Source organism: Mobula birostris, chromosome 14 (assembly GCF_030028105.1).
Source record: "Mobula birostris isolate sMobBir1 chromosome 14, sMobBir1.hap1, whole genome shotgun sequence".
Taxonomy (NCBI): domain Eukaryota; kingdom Metazoa; phylum Chordata; class Chondrichthyes; order Myliobatiformes; family Myliobatidae; genus Mobula; species Mobula birostris.
The window spans coordinates 82,024,902-82,050,757 of record NC_092383.1 but is presented as its reverse complement, the minus strand read 5'-3'; the positions used below and the strand labels follow the sequence as shown (position 1 = coordinate 82,050,757).

At 43.3% G+C, this 25,856-nt stretch overlaps 1 protein-coding gene across 1 annotated transcript in view; it reads left to right on the top strand.

Annotated features, from left to right (window-relative positions):
• Nucleotides 1-25,856, top strand: part of cntn2 (contactin 2) — a 238,666-nt gene that overhangs the window by 190,746 nt on the left and 22,064 nt on the right. Inside the window, exons 15-19 of the mRNA XM_072278769.1 lie at nt 6,976-7,134; nt 10,748-10,897; nt 22,026-22,096; nt 24,678-24,912; nt 25,716-25,831. Of these exons, the coding sequence (XP_072134870.1) occupies nt 6,976-7,134; nt 10,748-10,897; nt 22,026-22,096; nt 24,678-24,912; nt 25,716-25,831 (731 nt within the window). The remainder of the gene's footprint in view (nt 1-6,975; nt 7,135-10,747; nt 10,898-22,025; nt 22,097-24,677; nt 24,913-25,715; nt 25,832-25,856) is intronic.

The window sequence follows — 25,856 nt, the reverse complement described above, 5'->3', positions numbered from 1 at the left end:
TTCTGAGGGGTCTGAACAGGGTGGATGCTGAGGGCACATTTCCCTTTTGCTTTCTTCAATTAAGAAAAGTGGAAGAAAAGCTTTACTGGATAATTACTGCATATAGCACTTATTGGTGTTAATGGATGGGCCCACTGTCAATTTTCAAATCACTGGGGATTCGGATTTGAATTTTCAGCTCTTAATTGATATCCAATTGATGTATATTAATCTCTTCAGCCTCCCACATTAATTGCAAATCTTTCTGATGCGGAAAGTGTCACAGGGAAAAGACATACAATCAGTTGCAGTTAGATAAATGGCTGGTTTTTCTTCAATGGGCTCTGGGCCTCTAGATCCAGCAAGCAGCTGGTGTGACAGATGTTTCCATAAGCATTCAATCCCACAAAGGTTCTTTTCATCAAATAATTAAATGGGAAGGCTAATCCTTTGGGATCGTATTTTCATTTCAATCGCTCCCCGCAGCTTTGTTTTCGTAAGGAAACAAGGCAAAAACAAGGTTTGATTAGACTTTTTTTCTCCATGGAATGTCATTTTTTGTTTACCAGCTTGCCAGTACCAACATTGGGTAGGCCATTTGTTGCCATGGTTACACATTTCAATCCTTCTAATCTGGTCTCCTGGAGTCCCTTGGCCACTGAGTCAATCTCAGATGGTACTCCCAGCCTCTCTAGGACTAGCCTGGAGTCGCCAAGATTAATCTGTGAAATATCAGCATGGGCACCCTCTGATCCCGGGAATTAACTTGCTGAGTATCCTGCTGCTTCCAATGCCAGTATTTGTCTTCTTTAATAAAGAGATCAAAATTGTGCAGAGATTAGTTTTCAGCAGTGCCCTGTAAAATTGTAAAAATGCTTCTGATAGTATTTAGGATATGAAGCATTAACTCTGATCCGTTTCCACGCTAATTCCTTTATTTCAGATTTCCAGCATCTGAGGGATATTTTAAAATGTTAAGTTACACATCCTGCAGCCCATGAACACTACCTCATTATTTTTGCTCCCTTTCTGCACTACAGATTTACTTCAATTTTTGTGTTTAGTTTATAGTTGTTTATGTATTGCAATGTACTGTACTGCAAAACAGCAAATTCCACAGCATATTGTATGTCAGTGATATGAAACCTCATTCTGATTTTGATTCTGCACACTCCAGTAAAACTTATGCAATATAACCATTGAATTTGGTTGTTGTAGTCCACATAGTGCGTTTTATATTCCCTGAACAATTTTGCTAATGATTTTAAAATAATGCAGTTGGGGAGTAGTAAAAGTCTTTTTGACTAACAGTGAAGAATCATTCGACTTGCTTCTTTAGTTGTTTATTTTGGAAGATATGGGCTTTGCTCGCAAGTCCAACATTTACTGCCCTTTCTTAATTGCTTTTGAGAAGGTGATGATGAACTAGCTGCTTGACTCAAGTTCAAGTGTAGTTGTCATTCAACCATATACATGTTCCTCCAGGGCCAATGTGCACATATAGTTACGATCCCGGACATACAGTCATAAAATTATATCAGCATAAGTCCCTGAACAGCTTGTCCTGAAGATTTATGGTGCTTGGGATGTTGTCCTGAGGCCATATTTTTCCAAGTATAAGCACGCAGCAGTTCCTCAAACTTCCCTCTGGGAAAGGAATTCACTCAGTGCTGCTAGGTGGCACAGTAGCATAGTGGTTAGCACAACACTTTCCAGTACCAGTGACCCAGGTTCAATTCCCGCTGCTGCCAGTAAGGAGTTTCTGCGTTCTCCCCGTGGGTTTCTTTGGGTGCTCCATTTTCCTCCCACAGTGCGAAGACTGACCAGTTGGTATGTTAATTGTTCATTGTAAATTGTCCTGTGATCAGGCTAGGGTTAAATTGGGGGATTGCTCAGTGGCGTGGCTTGAAGAGCCTGAAGGGCCTATTCCATGCTGTATTTCAATAAATAAATAAATACATAAATAAACACAAAGTTCAAATGTTCCTAAGCTTCTCCGGACAGAGTGTGGAGCCGATGATCCAACTTGGCTTCTCCCTGAGATTTGGCCATCACAGTTCAGTTGATCATGTGTTGTGAAGAAGACTGACAGCACTAGAACAGCAGGGCCTGCTGGATTAGACTGTGTCCCCGCCATATTACTGAAGACTTGCACTCCTGAACTAGCCAAGTGTGTGTCCAAGCTGTTCCAGTTCAGGACTGGCATCCATGAGGACTCCATCATAGGAAAGCCCCTCCCCATTACTGAGCACATCTACATGGAGTGCTGCCACAGGAAAGCAGCATCCATCATCAAGGAACCTCACCAAACTCTCTTCCCACTGCTGCCATCAGGAGGGAGATACAGGGTCATTAGGTCCCATACCGCCAGGTTCAGGAACAGTTATTACTGCTCAACCATCAGGTTCCTGAACCAGAGTGGATAACCTCAAACATGAACTGATTCCAAAACACATGGACTCACTTTCAAGGACTCTACATCACAGTGTTATTTATTTCTTATTATTCTTTGTGCAACTACTTATTTCTCAGTCTTTGTTATTTATAATTTTTCAGAAGTTCCATTGCATTTTATTATTTTCCTGTAAATGCATACAAGAAAATGAATCTCAAGGTTGTATACAGTATGGTGATATACAGTACTGTGCAAAAGTTTTAGACACATATATATAGCTAGGGAGCCTAAGAATTTTGCACAGTGCTGTAGTAATTTTATGTATTGCACTGTACTGCTGCCACAAAGAAAACCAAATTTCATGACATATGTGAATGATGATAAACCTGATTCTGAAATGGGTCTCTACCGTGGACTGACAGTGGGCAGGGAGGGAGGAATTATGGTTGGGAAAAGAGGAAGGGAGAGGGGAGGGAGCAGGATCCAACAAAAAGACATTCTATAATGATCAATAAACCAATTGTTTGGAATCACATGACCTTGCCTGGCATCTCAGGGCTGGGTGTGTCTGCACCCCTGCCTCCCCAGCCACACCCCCCACCCCTGATACTCTTTATCTGCCACCTTTCCCACAATCCTCCTGCAATTCTACACAAAGGACAATGGCTGTGATTGTCAAAGGTCAATTATCTTTCTCTTTCCCTCACTCACTACTGCTGGAGGGTGCTGACGTCTTGGTTTAAAGGACATAATCTGAGGATTGGTCTCTGTAGTTGATGTTATGATGTTTTTCTGGTTTCTACTGCTCCTTTTTTGTTGCTATTTTGTGCAACCTTGATCGGGGCGAACTGGTTCTGCAGCCTGCAGTCAACAAACAACACAGCACTAAATTGAACTGAACTGAACTAAACTTTATGAACATTCCTAGACTGTTTCAATGCTTTTGATCTTTTCTATTCTGTGTTTTTTGCTTGCTTTTTGCCATTGGCGTGGCTTGTTTCTTTTTTTTTGCACGTTGGTTGTTTGACATCTCCTTTGATCGGGTTCCATGGTGTTTCTTTGTGTTGTGGTTGTCTGTGAGGAAGACTAATTTCAGGGTTGCATACCACATACATACATTGATAATAAATGCACCTCAGATCTTTAAACCTTTTTCCCAGGGTCGCAATTGTGTTAATTTCAGGGTGTTTGGAGGAAAGCATAGAGGGGCTATCAGAGATTTTTTTACACAGAGTAGTAATTGTCTGGATGCACTGCTGTGGGTGGTGGGTGAGGCTGATACATTAGGGACAGTTAAGAGATTCTTAGATAAGCACATGGGCTGTGTGGTATGTGGGAGGGAAAGGTTAGATTGACCTTGGAGCAAGTTAAGAGGTTAGCACAACATCATGACCAAAGGGCCTATATTGCGTCGTAATGTTCTGGATTCCTTGCAGCATGCCTACCGCAAGGTCAACTGTAGATATCACTCAGGCAAGAGACAATAAGTTGCGAATAAAATCTACGTCATAGAAATACCAGAAATTATCTATCTACAATATGAGAAAGAACCATACTGTCAGTTGCCAACATCAACATCCTGGTGGTCATCAATTGGCAAAAACCTCAAATGGTCCAGTCACTTCAGCTACAAGAAGGAATCAGAAGCTGGGTAACCTATGTGAGTGATTCACATCTTCAGACTCCATGACCTTTCCTCCATCTACAGTTTATCCTTTGCTTTTCTACACCTGGATGATTATCACACACATGAAACACTCAGAGGACTGTAGACTCAGTCATCTCCATTATGGCCACTAGCTTCCTTACCATTGAGGATATCTTCAAAAGGCAGTGCCTCAGGAAGGGAAAATCCATCAGGAAGGACACTCGTCTTCCAGCACATGCTCTCATCTCATTTCTATCATTAGGGAGGAAGTAGAGCAGCCTGAAGATCCACACTCAAAATTTTAGGAACAGTTTCTTCCCTTCTACTATCAGATATCTGAACCCATGATCACCACCTCTCTATTTTATTCTCTTTTTGCAAAATTTAAAAAAAAATTTACTAAAATTTATAGTTTTTGAATGTATTTCGCTGTATTGCTGCTGTAAAACAAAAAAAAAAATCATGACGCCACGTGCAGGCTCTTCTCTGAACCATACAACACCACTGATTTGTAAGTCCATTCAGTGGCCGCTTTATTAGGTATCCCTGTACACCTCCTCATTCATGCAAGTAGCTAATCAGCCAATCAGGAGGCAGCAACTCAATGCATAGCAACATGCTGGCATGGTCAAGAGGTTCAGTTCTTGTTCAGACCAACCATCAGGGTGAGGAAGAAAAGTGATTTATGGATTGTGGAGACCTTGAAAGTGAGTCAAAAGGTCATATAATCCGTTCAGAGTTATGGTCAGTGAAATGATCCACACTGATTCAGGTCATCATATTATCACAATTCCAAGACTTTCTACTGTATTAACAAAAAATAACAGAAATCTAATCAATTTTTACTTTCTGGGAAGCTGACAGATCTATTAGCATTTTCACCCTATTTGGGAATGCCTTCTAAATTGATCCAGGGTCTGCTTGAGATCAAATGACTTGCAACTGATCTTGGTTTTGTCCATATCATAAATTTAGCCATAGGTTCCACAGTCATGCACAGATTGACTTTTGTGTTAAATAAAATGCTCCTTGTGCTTCAGGAATATAACAACAGAAGTCGATCTTTCAAGCTTGAAAATGATCAATTCGATGGTCCTGTTCCCCACATTAGGAATGGGGAAAGATATGCTGGCCTTGCTTGCGAATCAAACATCCTAAAAATATCAAGGCATAAAAATAGTTCCAAATCCATTTGGCTGCTTTCAGTTTCGCCTATTGCTTTTGTTTCATATGAGAGGCATAGAAAAGATAAATAAGCAGTTTCTGTTTCCCATAGCTGGGTTGCCTATTGTAGTAACTTCTACTTTGGAAAAGGGACACTCGACAACTTCATTCCCAAAGAAACAACTTTATCTCGAATGTCAAAACCGTTATGTATATACAGAGGCTTTTACAACCCGTACGGCATGGCGGGAACACCATATACAAAGCACACTGGAAGTAAAAAGAAGGGAAGTAAAACCCCCCATTATCCTAATTAGTATTAACTTACTTTTAATAATGCTCACATTACAACACCAATAACCAGAGGTCATAGAGTTAAGGTGAATGGGAGGAGGTTTAAAGATGTATGAAAGGAGTTGGATTAAAGGACTAAAGTCTTTACAGCTTGATCAGGTGGAATGAGCTGCTAGAGTTGGGGGTAGGGGCAGGAAGATCTGAACAGGGACCTGACTGCAGCCAAGTCGAACTTATGGTCACAGCGAGGTGCAGGAGCAATGAAAAACTTGCAGCAGTGTCTCAGGCACAAAGGTACAGACAACACATAGAACAAAAGCTACATAAGATGCTGAAGTAAAAGCCTGGACAAAACAAGATATTTGTGTAAAAAAGCATAATCAGTGACAAGTCCATGGTCCATGTTACCTCGAAATGATCATTGTTACCTGCACTACACTTATTCAGTAACTTTTATATTATTATTAAATAAATAACTTTATTAACTTTTATTTTATTCTGCATTGTTATTGTTTTACCTTCTTCCGGCTTAACGCATTGTATAATGTGTAAACAGTACGCAAGACAAGCTTTTCACAATATCTTGGTACATCTGACAATATTAAACCAATATCAATAGTGCGCTGGCCTGTGGTATAGTGTCATCAACACCGGACTTCGAGGCGAGTGGTCCCAGGTTCAAATCCAGCCGGTACCTTGCACGCTTTCCATCCGTGCTGGGTTGAGCGTCGAGCTAGTAACATGGCCTCGTGCTAAAGAAAAGGCAAAGTTGCCGCCACAGGGCGCGGAGAGGAACAATAGCAACAAAACCAATAGTGTTCCATTGCTGATGTAGGACTAGGGTTGTGCAGGTCAGTTCAAGAACCTGGTTGTAGAAGGGTAATTAATCCAGAACTTGGTGGCGCTGAAAATCTGGAGACCATGGGATTAATACAGGCAAGTGGGATTATTATATATAGCCACGATGGCCAGCATAGATGCAGTGGGCCAAAGGGCCTGTTTCTATACTGTACAATTCTCTGATTCTCTGACTCAATTCTTAGCTCTTCCTTTCTCAACTCCAGATTTTTTTCTCCCATTATTTATTTTCTATACCTTAAGGTCTACAGCTAAGGCAGGCTTTGAAAATTCTTTGCATCAGCCTGTTTCCCCCCTTTGCTACTTTTCCCGAAGTCTTCTGTTTTACCAACTCCTCCGGTTCCAGCACCTACAGCACGTAGCTTTGTGTTGGAGAGTTAAGTGGTACGCCACATCAGTCACAATCAACTTCAAGTCTTGCCTTCATTCCAGCCACACATCCTACAGCCATGAGCTGTGAGCTCTTTCACTCCCTTAGCCTTTCTGCTTCTCCTTCCACCTTTGAAATGCCCTTTAGAACCTGTCTTTTTGACCAAGGTTTTGACTGTCTATTACGTCCTGATGCAGCTGAGCTACAAATGCTTTTGGTCAAGGCCTTGGAGTTCTATAAACGTGCATTGGTGTTTTTATTTCCCAGGTCCACCAGGTCCTCCTGGAGGTGTTGTGGTGAAGGAAATCAATGATACAGCTGTGTTGCTAAGCTGGAGCAGAGGCTACGACAACCACAGCCCAATCGGCAGGTACATAATACAAGCCAGGACACCGCTATCTGAGGAGTGGAAGAGTGTCAGGACAGGTATAGTCAACACCACGCTCTCTCTGTTCTCTTTATAGGTTTGGGACTGCACCTGGCTGGTATAGTACATACATATTCACTTCAGCCCATCACCCCTACTGGGGCAGAGGGCACCAACAGCAGCTCGCCAGAGTCCTCTGCCCTGGGGCAGTCTCTCAAGTTGTTGCCAAGTGTAATCTATCTTCAAAGATTCTTCCTCTCCGAGGGATGAGATCTCTAGAGCTTCTGTTAACATTTTTGTAGCTCTGGGATGGGTTTGCTAGCTCCATAGCCAACCGTAACCTCCTTTCTTGGCTGGGCTTGGGACCATCTATGGCAGAGTTGCCTGGAATGACAAAGGTGATTTGATTCAGGCTTCCAGGATTTGTTAGAGTAAGCTGGGGTCCACTGACCCCTCGGTTAATGGTAGAAGTCCATGCCATAAAAAAGATTGGGAACCCCTGGAGTAGACCAATACTTTCTACATTAGTGTGTGTTGAATTGTTACATCATAAAATCCACCTATTGTATAGGTGAAGACAAGGCAATTATGGAGGATCATGATCTCCCCACCTAATTGTGGATCAAGGTGCATTTAATTATTAATATAGGAACTAAACTGTCAGTGTTTCTGATAGGGACGCATGGAATCTAAGACACAAAATGTAATCTTAAGCTTGGAGCCAAACCTTATCGGGAAAAAACTATCAGAATATTTCATAAGGTTCATCATTAACCAATTTAAAACTGATGGTTCATGCCCAATAGAACCGAGGAAGGTGTTTGAAGTAAAGGGGAAGAACGCTGATTGGTGGCTAAGGGGCTGATTGGCCTCCAATATAAAGAACAGGAGCAGGAGGAAGGACATGTAGTTCCCCCTCTATCCTGCTGGGCAATCCAGTAGATTCATGGCTGATCTAGTTGTTGGACATAGCTCCTCTTTCCCACCTGTTCCCCAGAATTCTTGATTCCCCAGTGCACAAAATCTATGTCTGCCCTGAATACAATTAATGACTCTGTATTGCCAGCTCCAGAAGTTTCAAGGCACACAGAGAGAAGAAAACCCCCCTCATATTATCAGAAATAGGTGACCCATTACCTTGAGGCTTTGGCCCCCTGGTTTTCCTGTATTCCAACTTGACCCAAGAAAAAAACGCTCCAAACACTAAACCCTGATGTCAATTGTCTCTTTGCAGGTACCTGCCGAACCAGGGCAAACCAGAAGAAACATGTAACATGCTGGGGGAAACCAACATGCCAGACAGCATCCTTGGAGAGATAGGGACAGTTAATACTTCGGGTCGAGACACTCCACCTGGTCTCAACCCAGAACATCAGTTGCCCATTTCCCTCCATAGGTGCTTCCTAACTCTTTAAATCCCTCAGCATCTTGTGTGTGCCTGCCAATTCCAGCATCTGCAGTCTGTTGTATCTCAAAAGATTTCATTCTGCATTGTATGATGGACGGACTGAGATGTCCACTGCCCACCGAATATCCAGAGTTCATGCAGCCTGAAAATTGGTGATTTTTCTCTTCCCTTTTGCTTGTAACTTTCATTTTGCCCCCAGGTGAATTTCTGACATTTATAAAAAAGGATCTAGTGCTCTCCCGGCATGTATGACACATAGACTCTTCTCAGGTTTCCAGTCAGCTACAGGTGTCGACATGAACCGACGTTTCGATGGCAAACTCTATCATCTTCATCAGGGATGATACCTAGGCACGTCTAGTCCAGTGGTATACTGTATATACTCAACTCCTGTCATCCATCCCTCCTGATTGGTTAGTCCTCAACCAATCGGATTTCCGCTGACCTACCTGGGACTATGATTTTAAACAAGGTGGGACAATGGAAATCTGATTGGTTGAGGACTAACCAATCAGGAGGGCCAGACAATGGGAGTTGTGTATATACACCACCAGACTAGACGTGCCTAGGCATCATCCCTGTTGAGATGCGGAGTTTGTCATCAAAACATTGGTTAAAATTGACACCGTTACACTGCTGGAAGCCCAAGAAGTCTATGCGTTCTGACACATACTTTCATCTGATTTGCCTCAGCTTTTCAATGCTTCCTTGCACAAGAGAGAAATTCTACCCATGTAGGTGCTAAAGTGTTCAACCCATTGTCCACACTGGTTTCTGTTTAACTATACACCCCGTGCATTTTACAGAGTGGTACAGGCTTGCTGATCCCAGAAAGTTACAGCCAGGGTGCCGAAATCAATCATTTTCAATTCACTAGGGCCCAAATTCCATTTTAATCACACAAAAGGCCAAACTGTAATTTGCCAGGAGCTGTTAGCTTGCAGAGATATGAACCTTTTCCTCTCATGCAGAGTAATTGGCTGTGGGTGGCTATGGTATGGAGAATGCTGTTCTTTCTTATTTCTTTAATGTTCTCATTTCTCCTACAATTGTACTTTCACATCTCTAGGTGCTTTGAGATTTACAGACCCTCAGACCAGCATTTGGTCCAGTCAGCAAAGACTTGGCTTCAACACTGTCTGCTCGGGGAGGTCAATTTCACTGAATTCTTGGTGGAATGACAGAGGTTACATTTAACGAGATTCCTTCAAGAATTGAAGATTTAAGTCTCCATGAAACTGCAGTGAGCAAAAGTCCTGGGTTCAGAAGGGGCACTGGAAATCACGTCTGCGCAGTCATTTTTGTTTCGGTGACATTGAATTCAGAGCAGAAGAAGAAGAAAGTCTACTTAAATGCTTGTGGGCTTTTAAATCCCAAGGACTAGGTCCAGCAGGAATTGGTAATCCTCCACCCTCCCCATCCACCAATCATGAAGGAGGCCTCTGTGGGGTTAAAATGTCTGCTATATATTTCTCCAGCCCCGGCATTAGGTTCTCCAGCATGCAGAGCCAAGTTAAACTAAATCTCTTCTGACTGTACGTAATCTCAAGCTGTGACTGAGAGCAGTACGAATTGTGGGTGGGTTGGAGAGGTTGTCAGTACTTGTCCTCTGTGGAATCCACTCACACTTCAAAAGACAGGGATCTTATAAATCGATACCGCCCTGCTTTAATTGTGATAATTGCTGACTTTTATCTTTTACATTATAATCTCTTCAAAGTGTTATAGTGTCACCATCCCATAATTAGTACATAGGACTGATCTGCATGAGTCTCACTCCCATCACGTTAACCAGGAGGAGTCAATTATCTAATGTGGATAGAATAGATAGCGTAACGTCTTAAGCACCAGCAGTCGGGGTGCAATTCCCGCGGCAAGGAATCGCCCCCGTGACAGCGTGAGTTCAAAGGTCCAAAGGTCCATTTATTATCAAAGTGTACAACTCTGATATTCTTCTTCTCCGGATAGCCACGAAACCAAGGAAGGAACAGAAGGGCATCTGGCTGCTCCTGTTTCCTCCCACATTCCGTACGCGCACAGGGAGTAAACTGTGCCCATGCTACACTGGCACCGGAAGTGTGGCAACACTTGCAGGCTCACCCCACCCCCCCCCCACCCGCACCTCCAGAGCATCCTCAGACTGTATTGATCGTCGATGGAAATGACAATTTTCACGACATGTTTTGATGTGCATGTGACAAATAAAGCTAATCTTTAATCTTTCATTAAAAGATCTTTAATTCTTCGGGGTTGCATCTGTTTAGCTCCACAGCACATAGAAGGTAACCTGGAGTCAGCCTGGGTAATCAACCTCATTCCATGGATGGATTATGAATTCCGAGTCATAGCCAGCAACATCTTGGGGACTGGTGAACCCAGCCTGCCCTCACAGACTATACGCACCAAAGAAGCAGGTAAGAGTTGTGGACTCAGCACATCCCCTTCCTTGAATTATCATATTCTGTTTATGATATGTTATGATATATTGTATTCTTCTCTCTTTTACTATGTTAATGTACTTAGGTATGACAGGATCTGTTTGGATGGCATGTAAACATAGAACATAGAAATTTACAGCACGTTACAGGCCCTTCAGCCCACAATGTTGTGCTGCCCATGTAACCTACTCTAGAAACGGCCCAGAATTTCCCTAGCACATAGCCCTCTATTTTTCTAAGCTCCATGTACCTATCTAAGAGGCTCTTCAAAGACCCTATTGTATCCACTTCCACCACCGTTGCCAGCAATGCATTCCACGCACCCACCACTCTCAATGTGAAAAATTTACCCCTGACATCCCTTTGGTACATATTTCCAAGCACCTAAAAATGGTGTCCCCCCGTGTTAGCTATTTTAGCCCTGGGAAACAGCCTTTGTCTATCCACATCTCCTCATCATCTTATACACCTCTATCAGGTCACCTCTCATCCTCTGTCGCTGCAAGGAGAAAAGACCAAGCTCACTCAATCTATTCTCATAAGGTACTTCTTTAAGGTATTCTCACAAGGTAAACAAAAACCTTTCACTCTATCTTGGTGGTCTGACAATACTAAGCCAATGTTCATAATAATAAACAATAATGCCCGATTTAAAACACATTTGAAGTAGCAAAAATGCCCCAGGGTGACTGACCGCAATAAAATGAAAGAATAGATCAAAAATATCTTAAAAGTTGCGAGACAGATGGATAAGCACAGAGAGGGAATTCTGGAGCATTTCTGCCATTGATGGTGGGATTAAAGTCCTGGACAATCCTGAAACAAGGACTGAAAAAATAAAGCAATCTTGGAGGAATTTACAGCACAAAGACATTGCATGTTGTCCAAGGGAAGGGCATTAGGACCCATACTGCTTGGCACTGGTGTCGTCACAGAGCAATGTGTGGTTAAGTGCCTTACTCAAGGATACATACGCTGCCTCAGCCAAGGCTCGAACTAGCGACCTTCAGATCACTAGACGAACACCTTAACCACTTGGCCAGGGGAGAAGGGAGACTTGCAGCATGGGCAACTTCTGGTCTTCCATACAACCTTGCCCAGGCCTGCGCCCTGAAAACCTTCCAAGGCGCAAATCCACGGATGCCTATATATACATTGACTTGGCTTGACTTGTCCCAATTTCCTGCATGTAGCCCAATTCCCTCTTCAGCCCACTGCTGCTTGTACCTATCCAAGTGCTCCTTAAATGGTCCTTCTGTACCTGTTTCAACCACCTCTTCTGGCAGCTCCTTCCGTAAACTCACCACACTCTTTATGAAAAACTGCTCCTCAACCCCCTTTTAAATCTTTCCCCTCTCATCCTAAATCTATGCCCACTAGTTTTGGACTCCCCTACCCTGGGGAAAAGATTGCTGCCATCCACATAATCTATGGCCCTCATGGTTTTGTAAACCTCTACAGGGTCGCCTCTCATTTTTCTGTGCTCCAAAATTGACTTGGCGACCTCTTCCTATAATTCCAGCTCCCTCACCCTGGCAACATCCTCATAAATCGTTTCAGTACCCTTTCCAGATCAACCACACCTTTCCCACAAAAGGGTGACTAAAACTGTACACAGTTCTCTGAGTGCAGACTCACCAATGATTGATACAACCAGAACATAATGACCTGACAGCTTTCACGAACAAGAGAAAGTCCGCAGTTGCTGGAAATCCAAGCAGCTCACACAAAATGCTGGAGGGACTCAGCAGGCCAGCCAAAGGGTCTCAGCCCAAAACGTCGACTGTACTTTTTTCCACAGATGCTGCCTGGCCTGCAGAGTTCCTCCAGCATTTTGTTTTGTTGACCTGACTCCTTTACTCAGTGCCCTGACTAACGAATGGCAGCATGCTAAATGCCTTTTCTAGCACCCTGTCTGCATGTGATGCTGCCTTCAATCAACTGTGCTTTTGTACTCCTAGGTCCCTCTGTTGCATTTCACTCCATAGTGCCTTACATAAGTTCGACATTGGTTTGACTTTTCAATATGCATCATTTCACACTTATAAGACCATAAGACCATAAGATATAGGAGCAGAATTAGGCCATTTGGCCCATCGAGTCTGCTCTACCATTTCATCATGCCTGATCCAATTTTCCTCTCCACTCCAATCTCCTGCCTCATCCCCATATCCCTTCATGCCCTGACCAATCAAGAATCTATCAACCTCTGCCTTAAATAGACATAAAGACTTGAGCTCCTCAGCTGCTTTAGGCAATGAATTCCAATGATTCACCACTCTCTAGATAAAGAAATTCCTCCTCATCTTCTTGCTAAAAGGACACCCCTCCATTCTGAGGCTGTGTCCTCTGGTCTTAGACTCTCTCACCATAGGAAACACTCTCTCCACATCCACTCTATCAAGGCCATTCACCATTCAATAGTTTTCAATGAGGTCACCCCTCATTCTTCTGAATTCCAGTGACTACAGGCCCAGAGTCATCCAAAGCTCTTCATATGACAAGCCATTCAATCCTGGAATCATTTTTATAAACCACCTGTGAACCCTCTCCAGTTTCAGCACATCCTTTCTAAGAGAAAAGACTCAAAACTCCTCACAATACTCCAAGTGAGGGCTCACCAGTGCTTCATAAAAGTCTCAGCATTACATCCTTGCTTTCACATTCTAGCCCTCTTGAAATGAATGCTAACGTTGAATTTGTCTTCCTTATCACAGACTCAATCTACAAACTAACCTTAGAAGAATCCTGAACAAAGACTCCCAAGTCCCTTTCCACCTCAGTTTTTTTGTATTTTCTCTCCACTTAGAAAATAGTCAACCCTTTTATTTCTTCCACCAAAGTGCATATTCATAACCTTTCTGACACCGTATTCCATCTGCCATTTCTTTGCCCATTTCCTAATCTAAGTCCTTCTTCAAAACTACCTGCCTCTCCATCTATCTTCATATCGTCTGCAAACTTTGCAACAAAGCCATCAATTCCATCATCCAATCACTAACATATAACTTATAAAGAATCGGTCACAACACAGACCCCTGTGCAACACCACTAGTCACTGCAGCCTGTCAGAAAAAGGCTCACTCTTTTCCCACTTTTTGCATCCTGCCAATCAATCACTGCTTTATCCATGCTAGAATCTTTCCTATAATACCATGGGCTTGTAGCTTGTTAAACAGCCCTCATGTATGGCACCTTCTCAAAGGCCTTCTGAAAATCCAAGTGCACAAGATCAAGCAATTCTCCTTTGTCTATCCTGCTTGTTCTTTCTTCAAAGAATTCCAACAGATTTGTCAGGCAAGATTTTCCCTTGAGGAAACCATGCTGAATACACCATATTTTATCATGGGCCTCCAAATACCCCTGAGGCCTCATCCTTAATAATCAACTCCAACATCATTGAGGTCACATTAACTGGCCCATAGTTTCCTTTCTTCTGCCTCTGTCTCTTCTCGAAGAGTAGAGTGACAGTTGCAATTTTCTGGTCTGCCAGAACCATTCTAAAATCTAATGATTCTTGAAAGATCATTACTAATGCCTCTGCGTTCTCTTCAGCCACCTCTTTAAGAACTCTGGGGTGTACACCATCTAGTCCAAGTGACTTACCTACCTTCAGATCTTTCAGTTTTCCTTCTCTCTAGTAATGGTAACATCACACACTTCATGACCCTTAACACCTGAAACTTCTACCATCCTGCTTGTGTCTTCCAGTATGAAGACTGATGCAAAATACTTTTTCAGTTCATCTGCCATTTCTTTGTCTCCAATTACTACCTTTCCAGCATTGTCTTCCAGCAGCCCAACATCCAATCTTGCCTCTCTTTAACTCTTTAAGTCTTTATGTATCTGAAGAAACTTTTGGTATCCTCTTTAATATTATTAGCTAGCTTCCTTTTGTATTCCATCTTTACCTTCTTTACCTCCTTAATGACTTTTTTATTTGCTTTCTGTTGATTTGTAAAATTTTCCCAATCCTCTAATTTCCCACTAATTTTTGCTCTATTATATGCCCCCTCTTTGGCATTTATGCTGCTTTGACTTCTCTTGTTAGCCATGGTTGTGTCATCTTTCTTTTAGAATACTTGTTCCTCTTTGGGATGTATATATCCTGTGCCTTCCGTATTGCTTCCAGAAATTCCAGCCATTGCTGCTCTGCCATTATCCCTGCCAGTGTTCTTTTCCAATCAATTCTGGCAAACTTTTCTCTCTTATGCCTCCGTAATTCCCTTTACTCTATTGTATGATTGATACATCTGACTTTAGCTTCTCCTTCTCAAAGTTCAGGGTGAATTCAATCATATTATGATCACTTTTCCCTAAGGGTTCTTTTACCTCAAGGTCTCTAATCAATTCTGGTTCATTGCACAACCCACAATCCAGAACAGCTGATCCCCTAGTGAGCTCAAACACGAGCTGCTCCAAAAACCATCTCATAGACAGTCTAGAAATTCTCCCTCCTGAGATCCAGTAATAACCTGATTTTCCCAATCTATCTGCATATTTAAGTCCCCCATGACTATTGTAATATTGCCCTTTGGCATGCATTTTTTACCTCCCGTTGTAATTTGTAGGCCACATCCATACTACTGTTTGGGGGTCTGTATATAACTCCCATTAGGGTCTTTTTACCCTTGCAGTTCCTTAGCTCTACCCACAAATATTCAACAGCTTCTGACCCTATGTCACCTCTTTCTAATGATTTGATTTTGTGTTTTACCAACAGAGCAACGCTGCACCTCTGTCTTCGTGCCTGTGTTATCTGTGTTAAAATCCATTTGCAGCTCCTCCAACAGCTTCCCTAGCTGATTAAACTTTGCCCTTAATCTATGATATCTTCTTCACTATCAACACCACCACCGAATTTTGTGTCATCAGCAAACTTACTTATTAACCTTGTGCATTCACATGCAAGTCATTTATATAACAAATATCCATGTTCCTGCGGCCAATAGTGTGATCAACAAAACACGGGTAGAGAATCTAATGATTTGAGGGGACCACTGATTCTAGCTGCAGAATCTATTGATTAGCATATCAGGCTGGAATTGTGCAATTGTTCGATCAATGAGCTGAGCTAGGGAAGTCCTGGAGGAAATTATAATATGCTTATCCTGTCAAATTTAATTAAATCCCCAATAATAACATGAGGTTGGTCTATTTGTTATTTCCCCAAACCCCTCCCCCTTTGTGACCCCTGACCAAAAGCTATTGAATGATCTCTGCAGTTAGGACACTTGCCTCTGATATTTCAAACTAGACCCACACACACAACACCATCATCAGTCAACAAAAACTTGAGTTCATACAGATAAGATATTTTCAATCAATGAAGTAGAAAAACAGCAGCTAATTTTTGCAGTCTCCCAGAAATGGCTGTAAAATTTTATTTTATTGTTTGAGATACAGTACAGTAACAGGCTTTTCTGGCCCAATGAGCCCATACACACAACTACACCCATAAGACCAGCAGACCAGCAGACCAACCTGTAGGTCTTTGGAATGTGGGAGGAAACCAGGGCACCCAGAGGAAACCTACACAGTCACGGGGAGAACGAACAAACTCTTTACAGGCAGCGGTGGGAATTGAACCTAGGTCGCAGGTGCTGTAAACGTTACGCTGGCTGCTTTGCTACCATGACACCTACGAAACGTGCTCCATGTTGACAAAGTGCCATCCAAAGGGAACACCTCGTTTAGTTTAAAGTTCTGCAATAATAGCTTAGCATTCATCTAAGAGACATTGTTTTTTTTCTCAAAGGATGATACCACCAATACAAGAACACAAGAAAATAGGCGCAGGAGTCGGCCATTTGGATGCACAAACCTATCTTGGCATTCAATATGACCCTAGATGATATGCTCCTGACCTTAATATCTCTTCCAATTCCCCAAAACTCTCACTTCCCCAATCTTTCATAAAGTTACTTATCTCCGATTTAAATATCTCTAACGACCTAGCTTCCTCAGCTGTCTGGGACAGAAAATTCCTAAGTGCTTCTGCCCTCCGCATGAAGAAATTTCTATGAATCAGAGTTTTAAATGGTTGGCTCCTAATCTCGAAACTATGTTTCCTTGTATATAGAATAGTCAAAGTCTGTCCTGAGCCTTGTGGCCCATCAGGCCGGTGCTTATGCCGGTTTCTGTGGCATGAAGCAACTGAGAGTACAAGACTCCCCTCCCCCCTCCCCCCCCCCCCCGGATAGGACGCCAGTCTATCACGAGGTTAACCCCCCAGCATTTTTGCCGGTACCCATTTTCAGCTGGGTGGATTGGAGCAGTGTGTGGTGTGGTTAAGTGCCTTGCTCAAAGACACAACGCGCTGCCTTGGCCGAGACTCGAACCCACGACCTTCAGATCGTGAGCCCAATGCCCTAACCACTTAGCTATGCACCACACACCTCTATATAGGATAGAGACCCAAGCTATTCAGCCTTTATTGACTGGACAATCCTCTAATTCCAGGAATTAGCCTGGAGAATCTCCTTTAGGTTGGCTACAGTGCCACTGTATCTTTCTTCAGTGAGGGGACCAAAACTGTGCACAACACTCCAGGTGTGACCTCATCAAAACCCTAAACAACTGTAGCTATTCTTCCTCTATTTGTAAACTCCAAGTCCATTGCAGTAAAGTTCAATATGGCATTTTCCCTTTTAACTACTTGCTTTACCCGCCTGCAATCCATTTTTGATTCATGCACAAGAACATTTAGGTTTTTGAGATATTCCCTTTTTATTGGGCTGGAATTGGGAACAGAGATCATATGGTCACATCTCGAGAATGACGGAACCCAGCGCTTTCCAATGCAAAGCCATGGCTGGTATCTGCAGTATTAGAGATTATGCATTTTAGATAAGACAATAGAATCCCCATGGACATTAAATCAAATCAAGTTTATTGCCATTTAACTACCTGCAGGTATACCATCGAATGAGACAACATTTCTCCGGACCAGGTTGTGAAGCACAGTAGTGCACGTAACACACATATAACACACCATAACTTACGAAACTAAAGATAAAATCTACAGATGAATCATGCATAAATAACAAACTAAAGTGCATAAATTAAATATTGTTCTGTACAGAACAGATTAGCCAGTGACACTCCAAATGAGAAACAGCAGAGGGTTCAGAAGCCTAATGGCCTGATGGAAGAACTGTTTCCCATCCTGACCATTCTTGCTTTTACGCATCGGAGTTTTCTGCCTGATGGTAGAAAGTCAAAGAGGATGCCGGATGGATGGGAGGGATCCTTAGTAATACTAAGGGCCCTGTGTACACAGCACTCCTGATAAATGTCCCCAGTAGATGGTAGGGAGACCTCTATGATCCTCTCAGCCATTCTCACAGTCCTCTGTAGGGACTTCTGGTCCAATGCTCAGCTGTTCCCGTACCAGATGGAGATGCATCTTGTCAGGTTGCAATGGTGCTACTGTAAAATGCAGTTAAGTTGGGGGAAGGGGAGCCTTGTTGTTCCCCTCAGGAAGTGGAGGTGCTGCTGTGTCTTCTTGTTCAGGGAGGTGATATTAAGGGGCCAGGTTCAGGGAGTCATTAGAAGATCCCACATTACTACTCAAAGGAGAGCAGAGAAACTCACCCGGTATTTAGACCAGCATTCCCTCTCCAACAATCAGAACCAAAACCAAATTAATTTCAAATTCGATTAGAAAATGTTAGAAATAGCCTGCGGGGTCAGGCAACAACTGATTAGAAAGAAATGGAGTTAACATTTCAATCTGATCCAATTTCATCAGAACAAGTAAGATTGGGAATGATTGCAAGAGATTGCTCCAGGAACTATTTATTCTTCCATCGTGTGCCAAAACAGTTGTCAGGAATTGAAGTCAAAAATTACAGATAACGACTGCTTTGGTGCTGCTTCATGCATCCATGCTCAGTTCGTCAATTTCATCAACTTCCACCCTGCCCTTAAATTAATTTGGTACATTTCTGACACCTCTCTCCCCTTTCTCAATCCGTCTGTCCCCATCTCTGGAGACACACTGTTTACTGACATCTTTCATAAACCTACCAATTCCCATGGCGATCTTGACTATACCCATTCCCACCCTGTAATAATGCTATTTTCATTTCTCAGTCCTTCATCTCCACCATATCCATTCTCAGGATGAGGCTTTCATTTCCAGGACACCAGAGGTGTCTCCTTCTTCAAAGAGTGGGGTGTTCCTTTCTCCACCATTGATACAACCCTCGCCTGCATCTCCTCCATTTCCCAGACACCCACACTCACCCCATCTTCCCACGACTTTAACAGGGATAGAGTTCCTCTTGTCTTCACCTACAACCCCGTGAGTCTCCACATCCAACTCATCGTTCTCCGCAACCTCTGCCATCTTCAAGAGGATCCTACCACCAAACACACCTTACCCCCCCAACCGCTCTCCACTTTCTGCAGGGATCGTCCCCTCTGTGATTCCCTTGTCCGTTCATCCAACCCCATTATAAACTCCCTCCTGGCAGGTATCCCTGCAAGTGACAGAAATGCTACAACTGCCCATTCACCTCCTCCCTTATCTCTCCTCATGGCCCCAAACAGTTCTTACAGGTGAGGCAACACTTCATCTAAAAATCTGTTGGGGTGGTCTATTGTATCTGGTGCTCCTGATGTAGCCTCCTCTACATTGACGATACCCGACATAAACTGGGGGATCACTTTGTCCAGCACCTCCATTTCATCTCTCAAAAGCAGAAATTCCCAGTGGCCATCCATTTTAATTTCCATTCTGACATGTGGGTCCATGGCCTCCTCGTTTGCCATGATGAGGCCAGCTCAGAGTGGAGTAGCAACACTTTATGATCCGTCGAAATAGCCTCCAACCTGATGGCATGAACATCGATGTTTCCTTCCAGTAATTTTTTTCCTTTCCCCATCTTCTGCTTCTATTCCTCACTCTGGCCTCTTCCTCTTCTCCTCATCTGCATACCACCTCTCCCTGGTGCCCCTCCCTCTCCCCTTTCTCCCATAATCCACTCTCCTCTCCAAACAGATTCCTCTTTTCCAGCCCTTTACCTTCCCCGCCCACCTGGCTTCACCTTATCACCTTTGAGCTATCATACTTCCTCTCCCTCCACCTTTTCAGTCTGGCATCTTCCCCCTTCCTTTCCAGTCCTGAAGAAGGGTCTCGACTGTTTGTTCATTTTCACGGATGCCGACTGACCTGCTGAGTTCCTCCAGCATTATGTGCATGTTGCTCTGGATTTCCAGCATCAGCAGAATCTCTTGTGTTTCTGCACCCCATCCCTGACATTCTCCAGTCTCACAGGTTTAATTTCTAAGTGTTTTCAGTGCTGATGAAAGCTCATTGAAATATTAACTCTATTTCTCCCTCCAAAGATGCTTCATGATGCATGGGATATTTTCAACGTTTTTTTAATTTCATACTTTCAACAAGTTAATGGAGCTTATTGGTTCTATTAGTATTTGTGTTTTTGCAACGTAGAGATTAGAGTCAGGTGGTCATTATTTAGTTCACAGAGTCTCTGTTTACCATCAAGCTCAGTTACACTGCTCGTAATTCCACTCCAGTCTCTCCAAAGCTCAAAGTTCAAAGTAAAATTTATCACCAGAGTACATACATGTCACCACATACAACCCTGAGATTCTTTTTTCTGCTGGAAAACTCAGCAAATCTGTAGAATAGTAACTGTAAACAGGATCAATAAAAGAGCCAGAACATAGAAGACAACAAACTGTGCAAATGCAACTATAAATAAATAGCAATAAATAACAAGAGCCTGAAATAGCAAGATAAAGAGTCCTTAAAGTGAGTCACCTATGAGTCGACTGGGGTGATATACTGCTTCCGGTGCTCCCGATGTGGCTTTCTATATATTGGCAAGACCCGACACAGACTGGGAGACCGTTTTGCTGAACACCTACGCTCTGTCCGCCGGAGAAAGCAGGATCTCCCAGTGGCCACACATTTTAATTCCATATCCCATTCCCATTCTGACATGTCTATCCATGGCCTCCTCTACTGTAAAGATGAAGCCACACTCAGGTTATATTCCGTCTGGGTAGCCTCCAACCTGATGGCATGAACATTGACTTCTCAAACTTCCGCTAATGCCCCACCTCCCCCTCATACCCCATGCGTTATTTATCTCTCACTTTCCTTTTTCTCCCTCTGTCCCTCTGACTATACCCCTTGCCCATCCTCTGGGTTCCCCCCCCTTTTCCTTCTCCCTGGGTCTCCTGTCCCATGATCCTCTCATATCCCTTTTGCCAATCACCTGTCCAGCTCTTGGCTCCATCCCTCCCCCTCCTGTCTTCTCCTATCATTTTGGATCTCCCCCTCCCCCTCCCACTTTCAAATCCCTTACTCACTCTTCCTTCAGTTAGTCTTGACGAAGGGTCTCGGCCTGAAAAGTCGACTGTACCTCTTCCTAGAGATGCTGCCTGGCCTGCTGCATTCACCAGCAACTTTGATGTGTGTTGCTTAAAGTGAGGCTGCTTGTTGTGGGAACATCTCAATAGATGAGCATCGTTATCCTCTTTTGTTCAAGAGCCTGATGGTTGAGGGGTAGTAACTGTTCTTGAACCTGGTGGTACAAATCAATCGTAAGGCTCTTGTACTTTCTGCCGATGGCAGCAGCAAGAAAAGAGCATGACCTGGGTGGTGAGGGCCTTCGACGATGGGATGCTACAACAGTGTTTCATGTAGATACGCTCAATGGTTGGGAGGACTTTACTTGTGATGTACTGGGCTGAATCCACTATTCTTTGCAGGAGTTTCCATTCAAAGGCCTTGGTATTCCCATTCCAGGCTGTAATGCAGCCAGTCAGTACACTTTCCACTTTGCATCTATAGAAGTTTGTCAGGGTTTTTGATGTCCTGCCAGTTCTCCACAGACTCCTCAGTAAATAGAGATGCTGCTGTGCTTTCACATCTCCACATGGAGAGTACTTGTGCCGATGGAATAGGTCACTGGCTTGGTTCTTATAAACTTGTGCAGCGATGTTCAACAGATTACAGTGAATTAACATCTCTGCCCATTTTCATTTGTACTGAGGTCCGAATAGATGCACATGGCACACAATCTTCAGTACATTGTTTAGAGATATTCTTCTTTGTGTCTCCTAGCTCCCACTGTGGCTCCGTCCAACATTAGTGGGGGAGGTGGAGATCAGCACGAGGTGACAATCCTGTGGGCGGTAAGTAATAAAACCCAGAATAGAATCGACGCAGGGTGGGGTAGGGTGCTCAAGCAACAGAAAGAACATCAGATAGGCTAAATGGAATGCTGACCTGAGCTTTATATGCCTAATTAAATGAGCAAAGCTTTTTCTTTCTTGCTGACGTAAAGTTTGGGATAAAGGATGCGTGCACACAGCTGGAGAGTTTTTTTATTCTGTACAGTTTTGGTCACCCTGTCATTAAGCTGGAAAGGGTGCAAAGAAGATTTATGAGGACATTGCCAGGACTCTGCTATAGGGAGAGGGTGGGCAGGCAAGGGCATTATTCCTTGGAGCGTAGCAGACGGGTGACCTTATCGATGTGCACCAAACCACTAAAGGCTTAGACAGGCTAAATGTACAAAGTCTTTTACCTAGGGAAAGAAAACTGATAATTAAAAGGCATAGGTTTAAGGCAAGAGGGGACCTGAGAGGTGACTTCTCAGAGAGTGGTTCACGTATAGAATGACCTGCTGTAGAAATTAATCAAGGCAGGTGCAATAATGGCATTTAAAAGCTACTTAGATAAGTATATGATATAGAAATGGTTTGGAGGACAAATGTGAGCCATTTGTGAGGACTAGATTCAATGGGTACCTTTACCAGCATGGACAAGGTAGGATGAAGGACTTTTCTGTCCTATTTTACTCCATGATTCTGTGACTCTAAAACATATACAGTTTGCAAGTGATTTAAATGGTTCAATTTAATATCAGAGAATGTATACAGTATAAACCTGAAATTCTTACTCTACACAGATATCCACAAAACAAGAAACCCCACAGAACAATAGAAACATCAGAACCCCAAACACCACCTCGCACACACAAGCAGCAGTGGAAACATCTACCCTCTCCCCACACACCAGCAGGAGCCTCGACCCCTACCCCCACCCCCAACCTTGCAAGCAAAAGCCCCCAAAGAGACCTAGTTCTAGAATCCATCAAAAACTACAGTCCATAACCCAGCACTTCAGTATCTCAGACAGGCTCTCCCTCTCCATCGAGGGAGAGACAGGTCGCTCCAGAAACGAGAGTGGAGACCAGCAACTCATTGTTCTGCTGTAAGAATCTTCCGCGCCACTTCTCTTCCTACCCCAATGGGTTCAGATTCCCTAGCTGCTAACCACCTCATCCTAATCGTGAAAAGATAAATATAAGATTAGCTTTATTTGTCACATGTATATCGAAGCACCCCAAAATACAGTGAAGTCACTGGCATTCCAGCACCAACATAGCAACCCAACCATTTACTAATCCAAACTTGTTTGAATTTGGAATGTGACAAATGTAAATGTGAAAAACTCGGAGGAAACCCACATACAAACTCCTTACAAACCGCGAATGAGTCCCGATCTTACTGCTGGTGTACTGTAAATCATTACGCTAACCGTTATGCTACCATGCACCTTTCTATCCTTCAAAACTATAATCTTCCATTCCTTTCTCCCTCCTGTACTTAACTGACTTCACTTCCAAAACATCTTTGTTATTAGCCCAACTCCCCAGTGTGATATCAACTTAACATTATATACACTGTCTGAATAAAAGTGTTTCTCCTGAATTCCCCTTTGGACTTTATAGTAATTATACAGTATAATATGCATGTCCCCTTGTTCTAGTCTCATCCAGGAAAAAACATCTGAGCCGATCTCATCCAAAACCTTTATAATCTTAAACCTCTGAAACACATCACCCTTGCCATTCCTTTTACTGGAGAAGCAGGCACAACCTGTCCAATTTTTGCTGCCTAGTATTAAAAAAAATGACCTAAGTTTTGGTCTCAGTGTTCCTGGGAAGAGGAAACATTTTTATGAGTCTTTAAGTGGAAATTGCTAACAACCATATCATGTACAGCCATAGATAAAGGGAATGAAAGGGTAATGTGTGAGGACTGTTTGACGGCTCTGGGCTTGTACTCACTGGAGTTTAGAAGAATGAAGGGGTATCTTCTTGAATCCTCCCGGATACTGGAAGGCTGAGATAGAGTTGGCATAGGGAGTATGCTTCTCATAGTCTAGACCAGAGGGCACAGCCTCAGAGAAGGACATCCCTTTAGAACAGGGATGAGGAGGAACCTCTTTATCCAGAGGCAGTGAATCTGTGAAATTCAGTGCCACCGAGGACTGTGGACACCAAGTCATTGGGTATATCTAAAGCTGAGGTTGATACATTCTTGATCAGTAAGGATGTCAAAGGCTACAGGGAGAAGGCAAGGGAATGGTGTTGAGAAGGAAAATAAATCAGCCATGACTGAATGGTGGAGCAGATTCAATGAGCCACATGGCCCAATTCTGCTCCTACACTGTGTCCTTTGTCTTATGGTCTTATGGTTGAAGATCATACTTAACTCTGAATAGCCCAGAGAAACCTAGAGTTGAGCATCAGGAAGCATGGGCACTTACTTGAGACAGGGAATGGAGTGAGCTGTACGTGCAGCGAAGGAACGAACACTCTAGGGGTAACCAGACCCCTGCGGAAGGACAGCCAGGAAGTGGGGTGTGATTGTAAAGCTGCTCTCTAAGCACTGACATTGCTGTTCCTTGATGGTTTGCATTAAGCCCGTGCCTCGTGAGTACCAGAACGGTGAAGGCTTCGGTTACATCGTTACCTTTCGAAAGGAGGGAACAAAAGAGTGGAAAAATGCTGAAGTCCTTGGTGCGGAATCCTCCAGATATGTTTACCAGAATAACACCATCGCACCGTATAGCCGGTTCGAGGTGAAAGTGAAGGCGTTCAACAACAAGGGACAGGGTCCATACAGCCAGATCATAGTTGTCTACTCTGCAGAAGAAGGCAAGTCCAGCGATTACCCCCATTACTGAACTGGACCAGTTATTCCATTCCCCTGCACTCTTTCAATTAGTTCCTTTTCACATATTATTGAATTTGCATTTGTCACTCTCTCAGGTGAAGGGGTGGGGGAGAGTGGGGATAAAGTGTCTGTTCCTTGAAATTTGCTGGCCAAAAATTAAATATTCTCCCCACTGGATTTTATTTAGCTTAGGTCCACTCATTTATGAATGCCAATGGTCTTGCTCACGGAAATTTTTGAATAAATTACGACATCTCTGTTCCAAGGAGATCAGCTTCTTCTTGCTTGTGGTTGTTTGTTAAACCTCACTGCATCTTCTACCTACGGCTACTCTAAAGGAGGCCAGTGGGCCCATCACATCCATGCTACCTCCCAGTCATATAATCCCATCAGCCCCATTCCATCACACCCCCTTACTGGGCTGCAGTCTTGCAACATACTCTCTCTCCTTTGAGCATTTTTGACATTAACCTAAACTAAACAATGCTTTTTTTCAACTGAGATGTAGTTCCCAGAATTAGATACTGGGAAAGGGATCTGGATGCAATTTCTCTTGGGTATCTATGGAAGAGAAATTAATGGATATCAGTAACCCTCCATTTTCTCATCCACCTGCATCTATCAATGAAGGCGGTGAATTTTGGTAATTGCCTAGTTATTCTCTAATCCCCAATGAGTTGCTCCAATAATCTGCTGCCACCCTGCCACAAATTTCCAGCATGTTTCTTCAGCTCTTATTGAATCTGATTTATTTCTGCTTTGTTTTTCTCCTCCCTGTCTACAGAGCCTAGCGTTGCCCCTTCTGAGGTCAAAGCCATCAGCATCTCATCCTCCGAAATTGAGGTTAGCTGGAAGCCAGTTGGTCAGGTCACGATGAATGGTATACTGCTGGGCTATGAGGTGAGCTGTCCTTTTGTCTGTCCTC